The sequence below is a fragment of the Cupressus sempervirens genome, chromosome 5 (assembly GCF_028749045.1).
Source record: "Cupressus sempervirens isolate cs-2001-9-10 chromosome 5, ASM2874904v1, whole genome shotgun sequence".
In the NCBI taxonomy this organism is placed as follows: domain Eukaryota; kingdom Viridiplantae; phylum Streptophyta; class Pinopsida; order Cupressales; family Cupressaceae; genus Cupressus; species Cupressus sempervirens.
This window is the reverse complement of record NC_143122.1, coordinates 352,204,492-352,226,404: the sequence shown is the minus strand read 5'-3', so window position 1 is coordinate 352,226,404 and position 21,913 is coordinate 352,204,492. Positions and strand designations below refer to the sequence as shown.

Sequence of the window (21,913 nt, the reverse complement as noted above, 5' to 3'; positions counted from 1 at the left end):
AGAGTGTCAAATTGGGCTTGGGATAAGGTTAATCAATATGGTTGTATTTTTATTAGTTTCCAACTGTTACCTATGTAAGAGTCGGGTATTTCAATGGAGACCCATATACCTTACCTAGGCATGCTACCGACAGGATCATTCTAATGAAATTGGCTAGACAACTCATGGAGGTTCAATATGATAACATGCTCTGCATAGACCAGCTTTCAGTATTTCTTCTGCCAAACCCTTGGTGATCGGTCATTATATGATTAATTTTGTATACAAAGCAAAGGCCATGGAAGTAGAACTTAATTTAATTACATTGAAGAGGCTCAAAGCTAGATTCTATTTTGATTACAGAGAGATGAATCCATCGTATAGAAGACATTTGGATTGACATGCATATGGAGTTGGATATAATGAAAATGGACTACTGCAAGTTGACTTTGTTGCAAATCATTGATCTTAATATGGTCGAGATCCCATCTGATTTCTAAATTGAAGATGATGGTAATATTCTTGATCCAGAATATCATCAGGTTGGTTTTGATAAACGATGCCCTTTCCCTATTCAATGGCTGCAAAAGGAAGGTACTTCTATCCTTGATCAATTTTAGTCCATTCTGGCAAACACCAAGTGGTTGAAAATTAAAGGTCTTAAAAGGGCCAATCCAAAGTTGGGTTTGGATCATGGAAGGTTTGGTCCTCCTGGAAGGAAGTCACAATTGGAAATTGTAGGTAAAGATGGTGCATCTTCTTCTTATGTAAAGAAATCTTTCAAATTCAAATTGAAAGGTGGAAAGAAATTTAAATTAGCTCAGACACCTAAACAAGTTCAAGAGTCAGAAGGAGTATTTGATGAAGGACTTGACGAAGGAGATGAGGAGGAAGAAGGAGAAGTCATGATCATATATCCTCCAAGGCCTACACAAACTCGGGGACAATTTATAATAGAAGCACCTTTTTTGGGGGCGATAGATGATATGTGGATTCATTATCCATTGCTTTCACACCTCTCCCGACGTCAGAGGTAAATACATTGACTCTTCCTATATCTTCAACGACTCCTCCCATTTTAATTGCTGAACAATACAAACACTTAGGGAGTATGTTTGAGGATTTTCTAACTCTCACAGATTGTCAAGTTTCTCAACTTTATAGATCTCTAACTAGTTTTGAGTTGTTCATGACAGAATCCTCCTATCACGCACCTATGAATTCAGTTGTGCAAATTGAATCTTGCTCGGTCACAACAAAGATACTGTCAGGATCAATCCCAATGGTCTCTACTATACCTACTTCCACAGATGAAAATTTTAGTTTGCCTACATGCTTGAGCAAGATTACAATGAAGAGAAGAAAGGTTGTAATACCCCTAAATGAGCTTCCTATTAAGAAAACTTAGTGCAAATCTTTGAAAGATAAGATTGTTTGAAGGATTGTAGTTGATTATGAAAAGACCAAGTTTGTAGAAATTGCTGAGCCATTGATGAAAAAACTAGTTGAAGAACTTACTCGTTCTGATTACAAATTCACCAAGGTAGAAATTGTAAAGTACTCACAACTAGGTTGCTTACAATATGCCCAAGATGCACTTGTTAATGTGTCAAAGAGCAATCATGAATTATGGGAAAAGAAAAACTGGCCCAAGCAGGAGGTTGCTCTCTTAAATGAGGTTATTCAACAACAATCCTCACAACATGCAGTTGTTGCATCTCAGACACCCAAAGAGAGAAGGATAGTAGAAGCTGCAAAGTCTTGGATGGGAGAAGTCATTTTTCAAGGAGTACAAGCAATTGTAGATACGATCAAAGTTTTTGGACGTATCAAAAATGTTGAAGAAATGATACATGATTTGACTGCATCTTTGGCTCAGGAGGCTAATACTTTGAAATAAATTCTGAATGATTGGGATGATATCGCCAAATCTGATCTAGAGGCCATGGGCACGTGTGACGTTCTTCCATCCCATGAAATGTTCTACAAATGTCATGGACTCATGGGTTATAGGGAAGAGACACTAAGAAAGCTCACAACAAATTTGCAGGTTAATTCAGAAGATTGTTAGGCAATGGAAGTTGGGATCACATGTGACTTGGAACAAATGGGATGCCAAATTCTTGATGATCATGGTAATTTGGTTGCAGTTGAAGGGATAACTTCAAAATATACAATCAAGATCAATGCTAATTTAGAGTTTGAAGATTTTGTTTCTCATACAATGAACAAGTTTGCTTTGTATAAATCTTTAGCAAAGCACTTGCAAGATTCTTTGTTGGTAAATTCTAAGATTGCGGAATCAGCATATGCTAATGCAGAAAGAATAGAAGCCATATCAAAGACAATAGAGATTTTTGATCTTCCTACAGTGCGTGACATCATTATCAAATTTAACGTATTTATGATTGTTATTTGTTTTTATGTTTGTAGATCAAAAAGGATGCATTGCATGAAATTGTGTAATTACATGTAATACGAGTTGCATGTGTAATGACATGTAATCCAATAATTTCTCTTTCAATTAGACTAGGTCAAAGTTGGTTGAGTTGCTCCCACTTTTTCCTCCATCTTTTTCTCAAGTCTTTTGCCTATATAAAGGAGTGTTCTCTTATTGTAAAATCTATCTTTTAGTGTATGCAAGAGAGCTTTGGAGAAATTGTGCAAGCATAATTTTGATTGTGTAGCACCATTTTGAAAGAAAAGTGAATACAAAGAATCAATTGAGACTTAACTTTGATTGAGTGAAATTGTTACTTGTGCAAGTTAGAAGCTTTGATTGTAATTTGCATTTGTTATCTTTGATTCATGTATTTTTGCATTCTTGATAGTTGAGTATAAAACGAGTTAGGAAGCAATCCTAGCCGAATCTTTGACTGGGAGTAGTTGTGGAGATATATAGACTAGGAGCTTTTACTGTAGCTTATATCTCTTTCTTGATTCACAAAATAGTTAGGATATCTTTCTTCTGGAAGTCTTTGTGCCCTAATAGTAAAGCTTATTCATATAGAATAGATTACAACCAAACTTAGAGCCAAATTGGTACACTTTCAGCTAGCCTTTGAGTTTGTGTTGGTTTATAGCCATAGGTATCACCGTTTCCAATTGTTAGAGATTTCATCTTGCCCATTACTCGCTCCATGAGTAAGTGAATTCTTTCTTGAAAGCTAAGAGGAAAGAATATTGGTAACACCCCTTTACAAAGTCTCTCAACTTCTTGTTTACCTTGAGTTGATCCAAGGAACGGTGAGAAGGGGTAGCCTTCCCTTTAAGGTTGGAGAGACTTTGTCTTAAACGCTGTGGTTGGTCATCCTATTTTGTGATTGGATTTTACCCAAAATTGTCAATTGCAAAATATCCACCCAACTGGTAATACAAGCTATAGTGAAAGCTTCTAGTCTATGTATCACCACAATCGCTCTCAGTCAAAGCTTCGACTTCGATTGCTTCTCTAATCACTACACTCTATTATTGTACACACAATAATAACATGAATTAAAGACAATAGGCACAAGTTATAGTGAAATCTTCTAATCTGCTCTATCGTAATTGCTTCTAGTTAAAGCTTCGAATCCAATTGCTTCTTTTATTCACTTTTCTCCCAAATTAGTACTACACAATCAAAGTTATGCTTGCACAAGTTTGGGAGAGCTTTCTTGCATACAACAAAAGATGATTTTTACAATGGGGGGGGGGGTGGGGGGCACTTGTTATATAGGAAAAGAAGTGAGAGAAAGGAGGAAAAAGTGGGAGCAACTCAACCACCTTGACCTGGCCTAACTAGTAAAGAAGAATTAGTGGATTAAATGTTTGAAGGACATGCAATCAGATTACATGCGATCCATCTTTTGCATCTACAAAACAAGAAAAGACTTGAAGAAAATGTTGAAACTGTTGATTATGAATGAATCAATCTTGTAGACTATCAACAAAGCCTTTTACTTTGTGATGATCCTAGGATCGGGAATTCCGGTATTCTGCACTATACATTCTCTTTGATGAATTTCTAATTGTCATTTGAATACTTGATGTGGTCAAGTTTTTTCTTGTTCGAGTTGTTGTGAATTCTCCTTTGTAAATTGGCACATAATGAAGTCTCTGACACTTTGAAGACCTAGATGGTGTTTGGATGTAAACTCAAATCAATTTCCATTAGCGCTTTTAACTTTTTTTTTTTGAAGCAAAGTGCTTGGCGCATTCCCACACGTACTTTGGTTCTCGGACAATCTTTGGGACAATGGAGACCAAATGAACTGTTTCTTCTTTTGATTTAAAGAATGCCTTCTTGATGGGATGTCTCTATTCTTTGAAGTGTTGACATATCTTGAAAAGTGTGTCCTAACATCAAGATGAAAACATCTTCCAATGAGATTGGATCCATGAAAACTTGGGGATTTGAGTTTCAATGACGAGTCCATGAGGGATGAGTGTTCAAAGTATGGATTAGATACTTGTGAAACACACATGATGGCTAGAAATGAACTGGAAAGGATATGTATTTGGGCAAAATGGGCCAATATCAGACTCCCAAGGGTGGATTGCATGTGAGCAAAGATGGGCTTTTGAGGGTATGGCCAAGAATGCAAGTTGGGATGCATGTGGATGTGTGCTAATGACGACATGTTCCCTAAAGGTAAGTACACGTAAATTACTTTATATGTAATTGTTACTTGATGTAAACATGTAATTAGGTTTGAAGGATGGAATTACATGTAAATGCATATGGAGGATGGAGCTACATGTAAGTGGGTTTGGATGATGTAATAACATGTAAATGCATATGGATGCAATTGCATATATTGGAAAATGAATGTAATGTGCTTTAACATGTGCTGGTGAAATATGAAAAGATGTGATGCACTTGCATGAAAAGGTGGAATGTGTAAAATGCTCTTGCATTCTTGGGAAATAATCCTCAACTTTCTTCCAAACAAGCAGGCAAACAACAAGCAAAAATATGCACAAAACGAAAAACATACCTTTGGGTATTGACTTGGACATGACAAATACCAAGACGCTCTCTTACATGTAAATTCATTTTTTGAGTTTGGGAAAGTTTCAAGCACTTGAACAGAGAAGATTTCATCTTATTAAAGAAAATTTGCAAAATATATGGCATGACTTTGAACAAATGGACAAAGATGAGCCAAACTATGCAACAAAATAGCAAAGTAAGTAAGAAAAGACAAGCAAAGTTGAAATCTTCTACTTGGAGCTCAAAGAGCCAACTTTGAAAGATTAAGAAGTTGGAATGAATGACTTTCCTCCAAATTCAAATTTCCCAAACAACTCTTTGACTATTTCAAAGCTTGCAAATGTGATCCTCCAGTGTCAAATATGTGGGGTGTTTTTACATGTGGATGCAAAAAACGTGATTCTCAAAACCTCAAGTGTAAAACATTTTTGAGAAACTCATGTATATGGGACATTTTTGGGTAAAAACGTGCCCTCTAAATGCATGAGTATGGGTCGTTTTCGCATAAAAAGGTCAAAAGCGTGGATTTCAAATGCACTAGTATGCATTAAAACTCAAAAACATGTCCTCTAGATCCAAATGCATGGGCTGGAAATATGCCCTAAAAATGCATATATTGGTCATTTTTGACTTGTGAATGCAAAAACTTCTTCCCTTAATGCAAAACGTGGCTCCAAAATGCAAAAACGTAGATTAAAACCCACTTTTCTGGGTGTTTTTAGCAAAATTGTGCCCTAATAATGCATGTATTTGAGCCGTTTTTGGCTTGGGAATGCAAAATTGTGGTCTCCAATAGCATTTACATGTATTAAAATCCCCAAACACACTCTATGGAGGAGTTCACATGTTCAAAATGCATACATTTGAAGGTTGGGAAAGCAAATCACACTCTCCATGGGAAAACACTTGTTTTAAAATGTATGCAAATGGAGTAGAAGTAGAAAATTGCACTCTCCTAGCCTATTGCATGTTTTAAAATATGCAATATGTAATATGCTTTGGGTGTTTTTGGCCTTGGAAGGCAAAATCGTGGACTTGGGGATGGAATTACATGAGTTTTAAGTGCAAAACCGATTTTTCCAAGACAAATTACATGTAAAGTTCATTGGTTGGAAGTGCATTTACATGTAAATGGACTCGTAGAAGTTTATTTCATATTTCAAATGTGCATTTACATGTTAAAATCAGACTCTAAATATGCATTTGTAAATTTACATGTTTTAGTGCAAATCACACGCTAGAAAGGCATTTGCATGTTTTAAAAACTCGCTTTTTATTTGCTTAAGTCAATAAATTGCCTTTCTAGTGCAAATAGCACTCTCAAGAGGCAATTACATGTAAAGTGATTTACATGTAAGGGGGATTTTTTATGTAAAGTGGAGCCTAGGAAGTCTTTTACATGCCTTTCTGGTGCAAATCACACTCAAGGAATGCATTTACATGTAAATATGTATTAGACATGTAAGTTGAGTTTGCACAACTTAAAAGGCCAATTAAGCACATATTTAATTGATTTTTGAAGAAATATCACTTAATTGGGTCAAAAATTAATATTTACATTATATAGTTTAGATATCATGTGCAAATATTATTCAAAAAGCAATATTCATCTTAGAAGTTATGAAATAAAACATATGGTAACTCTCTAAAAAAAATTAAACTACGTAGTTAATTAAGTCACTAAAGTGAAATTATTTAAAAACACCTCAACATGAAAATATAACATAAAGTGCTCTATAGTCACTTAAATGATAAAGTAACTTAAGAACATAACATAAAGTGAATTTATGTTATATTCGTCAAAAAGTGAATGTCAACATTAAAATATAACACGATATTTTAAATATGCAATTGCATCTAGAGAGTCCACCTTTTGGGCACTTAAATGACCATATCTTTTGATTGCCAAGTTCGATTAAGCCCTAAGATATACCGAATCAGAAGGAAAACTGAAAGCAAGGGATTGAACAAAACAAAATATCAAAAGCAATTAAACACACTCGAAAATGCAAAAAAGAACATTGAAGGCTTAAAAAATCAAGCATAAGCTTAATAAAATAAAAAACAAAAAAATACTTGATGAAGGCCTTCAGTAAAAGGATTCATTATACAAATTGAGGTCGATTGATTGATCATTATTAGCCAATTAAATAATGAACTATCTTAGAGAGATGCAAAACTAAGTTGAATTTTTTTTTTTTCTTGTTACCTACATTTTGTGGTGACAAAATGCAGGACAACATATACTAAGAAACATTGAAGGATTCATAATATATTTGACAGCATACTTAAGTCCGAATTCCTTACTTCTGTCCTAATCATCAAACCTAAAGAGGGTTAGGTTGGGATTTACTTGTCGTATAGCATGAAAGATGCCAACAAAGTTTAGCTGTGAATTACCGAGTTTGTTTGCGAAATTGTTTTTGAGTTCTGTTTATTTTCTGATATTTTTGATTGTTTATTTTCATTTTTTTTGTATCTTTTTATGATTTTGAATGCAAGGTAAATTTAACTAACTCTGAAACTATTTATAGTAAAAAAAATCACACCAAATGAACAACTTCAGATGCTTGAAAATTGTCAAGAATCATATAGAGTTTGTACCAGGCAAAATGCTGAGTAAGATTATTGCTGATAAACCAAAGGTGATAGCCAAATTAAACTTGAAGGCTGAATTTTACAAATCTGGGCATAACTGATGAAAATATTGAGCAATTTACTAAACCGTAGCTGATGTAACCTGTTGGAGTGATTGTGCAGCGAGCTAGGGTTGTACGACTTGCTACATGTAAGATAAAATTGCATAAAAATAAATTCTGGGAAGTCTATTATCCGTTTTAACATTAATTCTACCCGTACTCAGTCCAAAACAGTGAATCCCTCCCAAGAAGTGATGCTAGTCCTGCTTGCAGGTGTACAACCTACTAGGAATGAAGAGGTGATACAATGCAACAATATCAAGCCTGATCTGCAATTTCTGATCCAACTTTACACCAAAATTCTGAAAACTTGACAAATCCTGATCAACCAAGTGCTCTTGCAGCTGATTAAATGATCAATTCTCCCTGTATGATCAAGTTGGAAGAATGTCCAACCCTTATTCTTCAAGGGGTTTTGTTCCCAAAGAATAATCTAGTGTGAATCTCCAATTTCAGAGCTCTGCCATTAATTATTAGAATATTATTATGTTACTTTAATGGTCATCTTTTGTATATTATGTAAATTAGGTAGATAAGATTGTCTCTACAATATTTTTCAGTTTCTTATTAGAAACTTCCTATTTTGTACCTATTGTAGCTTTTTATAATGATATATTTGATAATTTGTTAACACAAAATATTTTACCAATTACTTCTCAATAATATGGTATTAAAGCTCAGTTTCATTTTTTTGATATTTTTAATAATTTCATTTTTGAAATTATTTATTTCGTGAATTTTTTTCTGCGGCAGTCTACTCGCTGTATTCAAACCTGTCTAGGGTTTATGTTCACACAACCTTTGTCTTTGTATCATGGGTTGCTGGTGCTGCTTACTACTGTTGCTTTTTGTAGGAAAACATATTCTCGGGCATGGCTTTTTTTGGATATTTTTTATGCTTTCAAGCCCAGTGGCCTGATCTGTGCTTCTTTACCTGCCTGTTAGTAGGTGAGGCTTTAGTCACCTTTGTTTGTAGAATGTTCTAATACCCACACAACACCATTGTTCCTGCACACTGTAAGAATCCTTGCTAGTTCTAACTTTTATAAACACCAAATTGCCTTATTTTTGGGATGTTTGACATTTTGTCAAGCACTTTGCATGCAAGCTCTATCTTGCTGTCTTTTATTTTCAGATTGTTTTTGCTTGATTGGAATGGTTTTAAATGAAGTTTAATTGCTTGCAATCGATTACTAAAATGTCTAGGCAAAGAACTAAATTGCAAATGCAATCCTTTTGTGTTTTTTTGAATGCATACATATGATTTCTACATTTAAATTGTGCACCTACAACCAATGGACATTTTCACAAACAGTTGACATGCAATCTAATAAGCTGATTATGAGCAATTTAGATATGGCATTACAATGAACATTTCGTGTGCATTCTTATTCCTCCACTCTATAATATCAAATGCTATGCATGAAATAATTAAATAACTATTGAAACCTGTAGCAGCAAAATTTGTTCAAATTGACATCTAAATTGATACTGATGAAAGGAATCCAACTGGGTGGCTAAGTTAGTGTCTGGATTTTCTGTTAAGAATCCACATGTGCCAACCAGATGATTGGCATCACCTTCCTAAATTCCATGCTACTCATAGAGCGAGTGCGTCGACCACTAGTTCACTTCAAAATGTCGTTCTAGAGGCTGCGATATGATTCCTATTTTTCTCTCAATTCTCTGCAAATAATCTGAATGCAAACTGTGATGAAAAATCCTCAAATTTATCATCATTAATCTCAGTCATGGCTTTTGTATAAAGCTATCACTGGATTGCAAATTACTTGGATGTTTCTCTAATTCAAAGTGCTGAAGCCTGTCTGGAATTCATGATCCCACCACGCTGAAATTCTTTAATCCCTCATTTCTTCTCTTCACCAGATCAATAAAAAAAATGCACAACAAAATCCCTTTTGTTTTCTCTCCAATGCTCTTCTATAATAATTCTCCACGAAACTTCATTAGCAAGGCTCTTTGAGTCTTTAATGGTTTTGATATCTTTTATAATAATGAGTGGACTTTAATATATCATTAATAAAACACACTTTTTTCAATGAGTATTAATTACTCATTATCCTCAATATGACCCCCATTTTGTTATAAAGTTAGATTTATAACATTATAACATAACTCAAATAATTATATATCAATAAAGGCCATCAAAATATTAATATCTCATTCAATACTAATTAACTCGACAATCTGTCCGAACAAGGGAGTCAACCACTGCATCCTCTAGTCCATATGACCGCCTTGCTAAAAATAGAAAGGGCTCTTCTTGATCAACCTCAGTCTTGCTAGAAATAGTCAGTATGGCAATCAGAGCCATCACAAAGTCCAATCTGAGCCAAACGAAGACCAAGTTGGAACATATTGAATTCTAGAATAACAAGAAGCCCCTTTAACCAAGTCTCTGCCTCAGAAGACTCTCTATCGATAGTAATTAGCCTACGAGGGTCATAATAATAGGCTAATCCCTCAAACTTTGATGCTCATGAAATTGGGGAAATTACACACGACTTTGCAACAATGTTTGACTCTCCCTACCCAATGTCATTTAAGGCCCAGTTTTTCTACAAATGCCATTTTTTCCATAAGTCTACCATTAATGATGGGACCAAGCTTCATTTTTATCCTTCTATGGTTGTTTTTCTACTTCCACTGGTTATTTTCGACAATTTCTTGAAGATTTTTATTGATGGATAAGGTCTCTTTCAAAATTAGTAGATTCTTTGCCTTATGGAAAATCTAAGTGCAAATACTTGGTGGGCTTTTCGAAACCTTAACTGGGTTGTTGTCAAAATTTTGTGGGTGCCTTAGTTTTGTACCACCGAGGATGTTATTCTGATTTTAAATTCTTTTTAGGTTTTTTGAGATCTCTTCGGGGTCTTTGTTGGATTTTTTGGATAAACTATTTTTTTTGTTGAAATCTGTGCTAGTTGTACTTTATTTTTTTGAAGTTTATCCTTTCATTTGCCTTTTTTTTCTGCATTGGTGTTTGTGCTATTGCTTCTTCTTTGATTTTTGTCTTCTTTGTTTTGAGAGATGTGCAAGATGGTGTTGTTGACCAACTTAATGTTGGAAGTCAATCAAAGATTCAGTGACAAAAGTTATAATGGTTAGAAGCAACGCATGCTGACAAGCTTTGAATGTAGCCACCGTGATACACTTGGTTTGGGCATAGAGACTCGTCCTACCACAATCCAAGTAGACCAAGACAAGTTTGATGACCAGAATCAAGAAGAAGTTATGCTTCTCAAGCTCTTTGTCGAAAATGATCAATTGCCTCAAATTCCTTCTAGCAAGTCCATAATGGACATATGGCAGTATCTAAAGGAATTACATGTTACATCCCAATTTTTGACTTAACCTGAAATATAGCTGTTGAGGTTTGCATGAAGTCAGTTGGTAGTTTAATTTAATATAATTTGGCGAAATGGTAAGATAGTTGGTCGTTATGATTTCAAGTGAAGATGACATGTTAGTTGATCGTTAATTGTGAATTCATGGAATTAAGATGAAAGGTTAATTGTTATGATTATTTATGATTAAATAATATATAAATTAATTATGAAGAATTTCCTTGCAGGAAGCATGTCGAAGGGGTGAAAGCATTGTCAGAAAAGAATTAGGTAGGGCATCACCATCACTGGGCGGACGGGTAAAGGACCTAGTGAGAATACATTTGCGGAACTTGCATGAGTTATTTAATAATTTAATTAAAATAATTGGGATAAAATATAAAATGTATCTTAAAGGATTTTAAATTATCTTTTGTCGGAGTATTTTTAATAATTGTTTATAAACGTGCATTTAAATATAAAAATGATTTGGCACCATTATCATTTAATAATTTAATAGTTGTACCTTATAATAATGTTCGAATTATAATAATTGTATTATTATAATCTTCAAATTTTAATCATCCAATTCTATTCTCTTCTTTTTATTATTCTTGCTTTTAACCGATTATTGTTGGCATGTTTAATAGAATTTATGTTTTTAAATTCATTTAGACTTCTTGGTAATTTGAAATGAATCTTGTCACTGTAGTTAGCCGTAGAGATAGGCTACTCTATATTATGGACTTCCTTGACTGTTGGCATATATTCTTCTTCCTCTTTCAATATTCAATTCTCTTGGCAATCAAACCTTTGTTAGATATTCTCATAATTTGCAGAGTGAACTCGAGTTCATATTGTGCCCATCGATTGAATTCTATCAAGTTACAGTTCTCTGAGCTGGGAGGTGGAATCATACCCAATGTCAAAGTTTTTTTATTCAAACTTTCAGTAGAGTCACGTAAGATCCTACTACAACTCGTGCACCCTTTTTCATATTCATTTCTTGCAAAGTTTGAACGCAGTATTGTTTCGTAAGTCGGCAATTACTAAGAATGACAATCCTCATAAAGAAGACTGTTTCATGTTATGCGTGCTAGTCATCATGTAACACTTGTTGGATGGCTTTCCATGGTTATAAATCATGCGACTAGAGAGTCGTATCTTTTGGACAAGCACCTTGGTTTTTTCTGTGTACTAACAAAAAGGATCCAACAATACGTGTAACAAAGTGTTGTGATAATGCTCTATGTAAATTATCAGATTTTTGTTCCATTTTGTGCATTATCTTTATCGAACAAGAGACTATTTCCTCTAGCCGTGGGAGCAAGGAGATGAGTTGGATAAAATCACATAAGGCTTTCTGTGTTCTGAATCTGATTATTTTCCTAACAATTTACCATACGATGTCCTGCCTTATTCATTATGTTTTTTTGAAAGAATAAATAACCATAAGATTTTCCCAGTAATGGATATGTAAGAACGAATAAAATGAAATCCATGGATCAACAATCATGCCAGTGTTATCACCATTAATTATAGTACTTGTTTCACTCCATGTAATTCTGTAGAAGTTTCTTTGTTTCTCATGATGGCTGTATAAAAGTTTAAGTATTGAATAGCAAGTTATAAAGCAGAATGTAGATTCGGTAATAGAATATAGAATTTGTATTAGAACTTTGTTTAATAAGGAAATCATATCAATACAAGCTTATACAAAAGTATTTCCCATCTACCTCTGAGATAATGGATAGTACTCTCAGTAAGAACTAGTAAATAGGTTACAAAGCAAATTTTTAATCTTTACTTAGCCACAGACCCAGGTCGGATACACTACAATGGTTGTGAATATAAATGTTTCTGTACTCTTATGAAAGACTAGTATTATGAATCTTTTGTTGAAACCAAGGAAAATTTAGTATAGATCCATAATCATTATGCCGAAGGATATTAGAATTAAACAATCAATCCTGAAATCTTTAAAGGACATAATCATGTAACTACAGAGAGTGAAATGCTGGATGCATATAACCTTCTTGTATAATTGACAGAACCGGTTGTTCTGAGGATTCCAAACACGTGGGACTCACTCGGCTATGTAGCCAAGAAGATGGGTGATGAGGTGTGAGAAAGGAATCAACAATAATATGAATCAGTATCAGTTATGACATTTCAATATTTATCATTAAATATGAATTAATTAATAGCTCATGTATATTCCTGTTATTGTGATCTCCTGTTGCGAAGTCGTATAGTGAGTTAATTACTAGGAAACCCAGAGGATGGCATGATGACCCTTGCCTATTTCGGGTAGGGAGGGCTTTTTTCATTAGAGATCATGTGGGGATATGTTGTGGTCCGAGGTTGGGTGGTTAAGCCCCTGACAATGTTTCACCCCTCCCTAAGATGTCAAACGTACGTTAGACAGAGATAAACTATACATTCAATTGTTAATCGGAAAACAGGTAATATCACTTTTATTTATGAGGAGGTAAGATTAAATTGAGTTATTTCATTGTTACTGTTATTTTACACCTAGATATAAGAGATAGAATCATGGATTGTTTTTCATTTATATGAATATCGAGAATAAGCATATTTCTAATCTTGAGATACTATCAAAGTTAAGTAACTAGAAGGAAAGGAATCCTGAAGCACAAAATTGATGGAGTGATGATTGGAACCCTAAGTGATACAATGGGCTCAAAAGCCCTAATTGAATCCGTGGTAGCGGAAACCCTAATTGAATCAGTGGTATTGGAAGCCCTAATTGAATCCATGGTAGTGGAAGCTCTAATTGAATCAATGGTATTGGAAGCCCTAATTGAATCCGTGGTTGCGGAAACCCTAAGTGAGATAGCGGTATTAGAAGCCCTAAATAAATCGAAGGTAAATGATGCCCTAATTATTTAAGTGGTTTATGATGCCCTAATTTTAAATTTAGTGGTATTTAATTGTGATCATCATTTGATTTTGAAATTGTGGTTTTTAGATGATAGTCGTCATGTGTAATTGTTATAGTGTATTTGTGGACTAACTTGAGTGGTTGCAGAAGCATTCCTAGTTTGATTTCGATCTCAGCTTCTAAGGTATGTGGTTTTTAATTTTTGTAGTTATTTCATTTAATGGTATTTCAAGTTTTTAGTTAAGAAATTTTGTCGAACTGATTTTAACAGTAAATTTTATTTACATGAACATGAATGATATAACTGTCTTCCTATGAAACAAAGTATTAACTGTATTCAATGAGTAAGATAGATGTTAATCTAGACTTGGTAAATCGGGATGTTACATTACATGCGACATCTGACAAGAGTCGAGCATTCTTTTTTGAAGAACCAGTTGCTCTCCATCACGATCAATGAACACGTCCTTACAAGAGCAAGTTGTTATGCTTCTCAAGCTCTTTGTCATAGATGATCAATTGCCTCAAATTCCTTCTAGAAAGTCCACAATTGACATATGGTAGTACCTAAAGGAATTACATGCGACATCCGACAAGAGTCGAGCGTTCTTTCTGATGGTAGGCATCACCTTGAAGAATGTACGTAAATCTATTGAGTACTTCATAGAATCTCTCAACATTACTTCCACTAATGTTGATTTGAAATCTTCATGTGTAAGAAACTTTTGCAATGTGATCATTAGGAACTACATTGTGGTAGTAGTGCCACCTTGTGATTGTTAGATCATGCCTTTGTAGCCAAATCCTTTCACAAGGATAAAGGCAAATCTCAACAATCTTAGTACAAGAGCCCCAGTCAATCTCAAGATCGTTTGAAGAAGAAGGTATAGTGTAATCAATGCACAAATATGACCATTTGCTCAAGGATTGTTGCAATCAGTTGGCTTCTGAACAATGAAAGCAAGGAAGGTCTTAGCATAAAACCCATGTTACTGACAACACAAAGGAAAAGACTCTGCTTTTTACGCCTTCATGACTAAAAGACTTGCAAACCATGTGAAATCTTCTGCTTGGTATATAGATTCGAGTGCTTCGCAACATTTTACTCACATGAATGGTTGGTTTACAAATTTTTCTCCCTTGATTGATTTAATCATTTTTGGAGGAGACGAAGAGGATACAATTGTCGGCAAGGGAAACGTTCAAATATAGTCTGGTGGGAGGAATCTCGTTTAGATTTTTCTCCATTATTGTTTAGGTATCGAGGATAAGCAAACTAATGGTAGCATCTTTATTTCTTAGTCTATGTATGCTGGGAACTTGTTTGATAGGTTTTGCATGCAAGATTGTAAACTCACTTCTACGCACCTATGGAGAAAGGACTGAAATTTTGAGCTAAGTCAGATTCTCCTCCTATTGATGAAACCACTTACAGGGAACTAGTGAGCAATCTATATATCTCACTGCCTCTAGACTTGACCTATTTTTGTAGTGAGCTACATTTCATGCTTCATGCAACCCTTGAGGTTGATTGCTGGGTAGCAACGAAGCATATGCTACTTTGTGTGAGGGACACCTATGATTATGTACTTATGTTTGAGGAGTTGCTAAGGCAACTTGTGAGGCATTTTGACTTCATTAGGTGCTTGTGGATATGCATTTAGCTGAAGAAGGCTTGACTCCCTTTCTCCTTGATAATTAGGGAGTTCTCAAACTGGTGAAGAATTTGGTCTTCCATGAAAGAATCAAACACGCGGACATTCATTGTCATCACATTTTGTAGTTGGTTGAAGACGAGACATTTGAGTTGTAGTATGTTCCAAGTCCAACAGTGGATTAGACTGCAAAAATTTGCACCGAGCCTCTCGGTCAAGATAAGTTTTTTAAATTCAGGGGTATTAGAATATTATTATATTACTTTAATGACCATCTTTTGTAGTAAATTAGGTAGATAAGATCGTTTCTACAATATTCTTTAGTTTCTAATTAGAAACTTTCTAATTTGTACCTATTGTAAATTCTTTATAATGGTCTCTTTGATCATTTGTTAATACATAAAATATTTTACCAATTTCTTCTTAGTAATAGTAATCTCCTTGAAAATCAAATGAAAATAATTGCCCAAATGATGAAAAATGAGCCTAGAACTTGTTCTTACTCATGTTTGTTTTCAACCTCAACCCTATTTTTGAATTAGAATTTCATTTGCCCACTTTATTAAGAAAGTAACTTTATTTTATTTATGCCTCCTTATCAAAAACCAACCACAAAAGATAATTCTCCATTGTTTGAGTTGGCACTTTATTATTAATTATAATATTATATATTATAACACCAAGGAAGGAGGGCCAATAAATTATTAAAACTTTATTTAATATAAAGTGACTATACTATAACCAAACTTAGGGAATATTTAAATATATTCTTATTTTTTAATTAAAATCCAATCTAGGGCTTGAAATTAAAATTTGTCTGAAATGTTGTGATCACCTCTTTTATTTGAACACTTGTAGGTTGACTAGCAGTTCCTCCTAGAAAATTGGAACTTGCTCTAAAACTTAGGAACCTCATACAAAGTACCAAAAACTGTCCAAGAGGTCCCTATTTAGTTCCTGAAACCTGTGGGTGCTCAATCTGTTAACTATTAGTTCACCTATTAACTAATAGTTCTCCCTAAAATCTAGGGATGCTCATCAAATGAAGAGAAATGTTCATGTCAACCCAAAACTGAGACCCTATGAATTCCCTTTGATGTATGTTCCTCTAGATCTATTGTTCATGAATTGGGAGTTTCTCCTAACAGTAGGAGTGTGTCCTAAAAAATAGGAAACGTACTCTAAGTCTCCAAAATGATCCTAGAGACCCTCAAATATCTCCTAGACCACTCCTAGTCAATCCCTAAAAAATAGGCAAGGCACTCAAAGTTACCAAAACAATCATAGAGTCCCTTGGATGTCTCCTAGACTACTCCCAATCAATCCCTAAAAAATAGGGATCCCTCCTAAATTTTATGAGACTATCGTTAACTATCCAAATCTGCTTGAAAAGCTCCTGCATAGCTCTCTAAGCCCCTGTATTGGTTCCCTCAACACTCTGCCAGCCTAAAATGACAGGCTGACTTGTCCTTCTTCTCCTGTCACTTAGAAAGGGGACATTACACAGTGCTTGGACAACAATCTACATGTAGGCTTCCTCAAGGCTTCAAGTTCCAGCCAATTTCCCATCTTGGGATTCGCTTACCTTGAGGATTTACTTCACCTCTCCCCACATAACACTAACCTAGCCTCATAACTGGCCATAACAATTGATTAAGGAATGAGCTAGGCATGTATTATCTTCAAATGGATTATGAATAGATATGATCATATGTACATGTATGTTTTTGATTGCACTAATATAAACTGATATTAAAGCTAGATAGTACATGTATTGGACCATATATTGGTTTCTTATTCTTAATAGCTTAGGTACCGATTCTCTCCCAAAACCATTAGATGCTGATGTTGATGCATTCTGGTGCGCAGGTGCTTTTGGATGCTGCCCAGATGCAACCAAGAAGCTCATTCCTATTCTGTGGATGCTTGGGGAGGCCCAACTCGGAATGAGCTTCCTAGGTGCATTTGGGAAGCATCTAGATGCATCAGAGAGCATCTGCAGGTCTAGATGCTTTTCCAACACCCAGAATGACTTAAAAGTTGTTTTTTACATGTGCTTTATTGTTTTATTTTATTCTTTTTTTTTGCTCCTAAACCCTAGAAAGGCCCTAAAAGAGGCCATTCACGGTTCATTCTTCTAATTTTGTTTGTTTAGTGAATCTGAATTACTGAATCTTCAGTCTTCACTCTTGATTGATCAACATTAAATCATGAACTAAGTTTTGATTTGTAATTCAAATTGCATTGGAATCTTGAACTTGAGTAATTTACTAAATAGATATTTCAATTTGTATATTTGAGTTTGTGAAGTTTGAAGTTGAACTATCAATGGTGAAGTGCCTTACTATGGAATGGTTTATTTTTGTATGTTTCTTGCATTTCTTTGCATATATATATTTAGACGCATCCAAAGTCTGAATTTTATTTTTTGCACATCAGCACATCTGATTCTTCCAACCGCATCAGCATCGACAACTTAGTTTAATAGCATTTAGATGTAATAAATCAATATTGATGTATAGATGTGTTACAGCATACCAACTTGCCGTTGCATTTTCTTTCCAGCAGATAAATATTGACTTATTTCCTATCTGTTCTCTTCCTTACAATGAACACCCAAATCAAAATTCTGCACTTCCCAATCCTTTGATTTTAAGTTATAAATGATCAAGGGGTTGTACCCCTTGGATGACGAAAAAGACATATTGCTTCTACACAAATAGCACAATTTGTACATAATAATTAATAACAATCTTAATGTTTAGTTATACCCCTCATGGGTAACCAATTAGTCTTCTTTTAAATTGCTGCTATTAAGATAATGGTTGTGGTCCTAATCGTGTCTCTTCACATATCAGTCAGTGGCTATACAATATTTTATAGTTGATGCAGATAATTAATATTCTTAACTAATCATGTTTGCATTAGTTGCATAAAGATTAACTATCATCACTATTATTTGCTGTTCTTGGTAGTCACAAGTGATTAATTGACATGTTTGTTATCTTTTTTTATTGACAGCATTTTAAAAAAGATTCTACTTCATGCTTTGATGGTCTGCATCGATATAACTGTTTTGACTTGTGTGTTGAGTGCCTTATCAAACTCGTTATAGATTCCATGTAACTCTATTCTGCATACTGTAATGAAACTGTACACCATTTGGTTAATTAGAAAGGCCCAATAGCCTCAGTTGAACTGCTCTGCAAGGATGACTACTGACAATTTGGATGCATCTATATATCCTTCTGCAGACCATTTATGTTAGCGCCAAAGACGATTAATTGAAACTTTGTAAAATTTGTTGTTTATATTAACCATAGTTAATCCTTGATACTCTGACTATGAATGATACTCAGTGGTCTCCATCTATGACAAATATGCTAATCGCTATTATTGGGTGTTTTAACAAGAGTCATTCCCCTAATTGCTGTTCTGAGTATCATCATTACCACTGCTATTAGACAGTGGTGATCGACAATTGAATGATTGTGATAATGGTGTAATTGTAATGGATAGACTTCTTATTAAAGAGTATGATTGTGATAACAGATGCACGCTTCATCTCTTCGTGTTAATTTTTTTAATTTAGTATCTAGGTAAATAGATCAGATCTAGATTTATTTAACGAAATAAAGCTGCGGAAAACTTAGACAATAAAAACACAGTTCATATGCTCTTCAATCAGTTCATGATTCAAAATAACTTCAAAACTTACAAGAGCTCCCAGTACATGGGAAAATGGCTCTGAAACAAGTTACAAACAAAACAGCAAACCTGGAATATGGTTGGTATTCCTACCTTCTCCTTTGCTGTTAACTGATGTAAACTTTATTCTTTCTGCCCTGCTGAAAATCAGAAATGTCTTCTCTGATTCTCTCTCTCTCTCTCTCTCTCTCTCTCTCTCAATATCCTTCTTGAGAAAGATTACTTTCTATTTTACCCTTAGCTTCCTTTTATAGAGTAGTTGGGAAAAGTAGAGGCCAACTTGAAGTCTACTTCCATAAAGTAGAGTCCTACTTGAACTCTTCTTCTTAGGTGACTACTTTAATTAGTTAGGTAGATAATTTAGATTTCTACTTGAACTCTACTTCCTCAGAGTAGAGTTCTACTCGAACTCTACTTCTAACTTACCTTTATGAGGTACAATTATCAACACTTTGCATACTTCCTCAATTTTATAAATTATGATGATGGCCAATTATACTTGAACTATCTATTCTTCTGCAATTTTGTCTCTCAGAGACTTCAGAAAATTAGTAACACCATATCTCTACATCTTTCGTTAAACTTTAATTAACTTGTAATTATATTGATATTTATTAATTTATCTCTCTTTATTTTTTAAGTTTATTAATATTCTTTATTAAATCTTATTTCAAAAAGGGGACATCACAATGACATAATATTATTTTGCTATTTTCGTGTTATTTTAGGCAGACGAGAGGGTTCAATGGCTTGTTCCTTTCTGCACTAACATTATTTTCTTTCTGATTTGTTTCTCTGTTTTTAAGGTGCATGAGATTGGCATACAATGTCTTTTGATAAAAGAAGTAACGCTTTTCTTTTTTAAATTGTTATAAGCATGAGATTAAATTTTTATTTTTTTCAGCTTAAGCAACAATGTACTTTTTTTCTGATTTTTTTCTAGGGACACTATTTAGGGCTTAATATCATAGTTTTAGCAGTAGTGCTGTAGTTGTTTTGTTCTTCTTGTGATTTTTAAGGCACATGAATGTTTTTCCAATACAAGCAACAATATACTACATTTTCTGTTTTTTTTTTTGAGGGATATGATTTAATGTCCAATATCATTGTTTTATCATTAGTTCTGTAATTGTTTCATGTTTCTTGTGATTTTTTAGGCACATGAATTAGGGTTCTATATTGTGATCCAATTTCTCCAATAATGCCATTCCTTAGAAAAACTGCTTCCATTTTTCGAAGAATTTGAAATTGGGTTCACTGCATTTTTCCAATTTCAGCAATATTGCTATTTTCTTTCAGCACCTCTTTCATGTATTCCAGTAATCTAAATAAAAATTTCAGAATTTTCTTCTTTTTAAGTTATCTATGGTGGGGCTTGGTTAGCATTAATACCATTTTCATTGTCCCTTTTCTCTTTTATGAAAAATCAGTAAGGTTTCAATATCTTGTGCTAGTGTGGTCTGGAAAACTAATTTTCTATAGACTGATAAGTTTTCTTTGCAAGCTTGGGTGGCCATTGGCATGGATGATATGATGGAGGTGTATCTATTTACCAAATTGACCTAGGGCTTACACTTGGTCTCAGTAGTTGGGGTAGCAACAGAATCATTATTATAGATAGTAGCTCACTCAACTCTTCATTGAACAATTGTAAAATGAGCATATAATATATCTCTGGACAATTTTAACATATTGAATTCCCAGATACGATTGACCTTATCCCATTTGACCCAACAAAGGTTAATTGCTGTTTTGCATTCTACCCATGTTGTCAATCTGGTAGGAAAATTTGACTCAACAAAGGACCAATTGCTTTTTCCCATCCCTACTTATGTTGCTGAATTGGCAAAATTGTGCTGGTTTTTGATATGAAATGTCATGGAATCACATCCATATGCGAATCCTTTGTGGATTTCACTTGGGTTTAGCATTCCTTAGGTTGGAATTATTATACTGTATAACATCCAAATTCATTCAAATTTGAGAGGGATGTGGGATTTCCATTTGATTCCATTGCAATCATAGCTGAAGTGTTTGATTTCAACCAATCTTTTGTTGACTTATGGTTCCAGAAAATCTTAACATCAATATATTCTCTAAACTGGCAAATTGGTTGTTTTCCTTCCAATTTTGAGTTCAATATGTCGCATAATAAAGTTTTCAGTAGAATATTTGTGGAACTTAACAAGGATTGAGCTTTTATAGGTCAAAGTGTTTTTGTAACTTGTTGGTTGAATTTGCTCAAGTCCAATGTTGATGTGGTGGTTCTAGGTAGCTTTTGACTAGTGTAACCTGGGTGCGTGCACCCGGGTCAACAACCCCATGCATTGGGTGCATGTACGTCCCCAGTGTGGGTATGTCACACACCCGAGTACCTCAATTGCGGCCAGAATGCACATCGGTCTGCGCACCCGGGTGGGACGCGGGTGTGCCCAAGGTGCGGAGGTGTGCTTGTGTGTGCTCGGGCGGGTGTGGGGTGTGGCCGACATGTTGCATGAAAAGTCAAAAAAAAAAATTGTTTTGCTTTTGTTTTTTATTGTTTTTTAAAGCATGGGAACCCTAATTGGTATTGGTGTTTTTTTATTGTTTTTATCATTTTGTTGATTGTACTCGCTTTGATATGGCCATGATACATTATTTCATTT

General features: G+C 34.4%; 1 protein-coding gene across 4 annotated transcripts in view; it reads left to right on the top strand.

Moving 5' to 3' along the window:
- LOC149556174 (uncharacterized) overlaps positions 1-21,913 on the top strand; it is a 99,526-nt gene that overhangs the window by 42,695 nt on the left and 34,918 nt on the right. The window contains exon 2 of one of the 4 annotated variants that reach the window (XM_089830302.1): positions 11,249-11,320. The exons of 2 other annotated variants lie outside the window; for them this stretch is intronic. In XM_089830302.1, the coding sequence (XP_089686428.1) occupies positions 11,249-11,320 (72 nt within the window). Of the gene's footprint in view, positions 1-11,248; positions 11,333-21,913 lie in introns of all 4 variants that reach the window. One more of the 4 variants, XM_089830301.1, reaches the window with a different exon arrangement.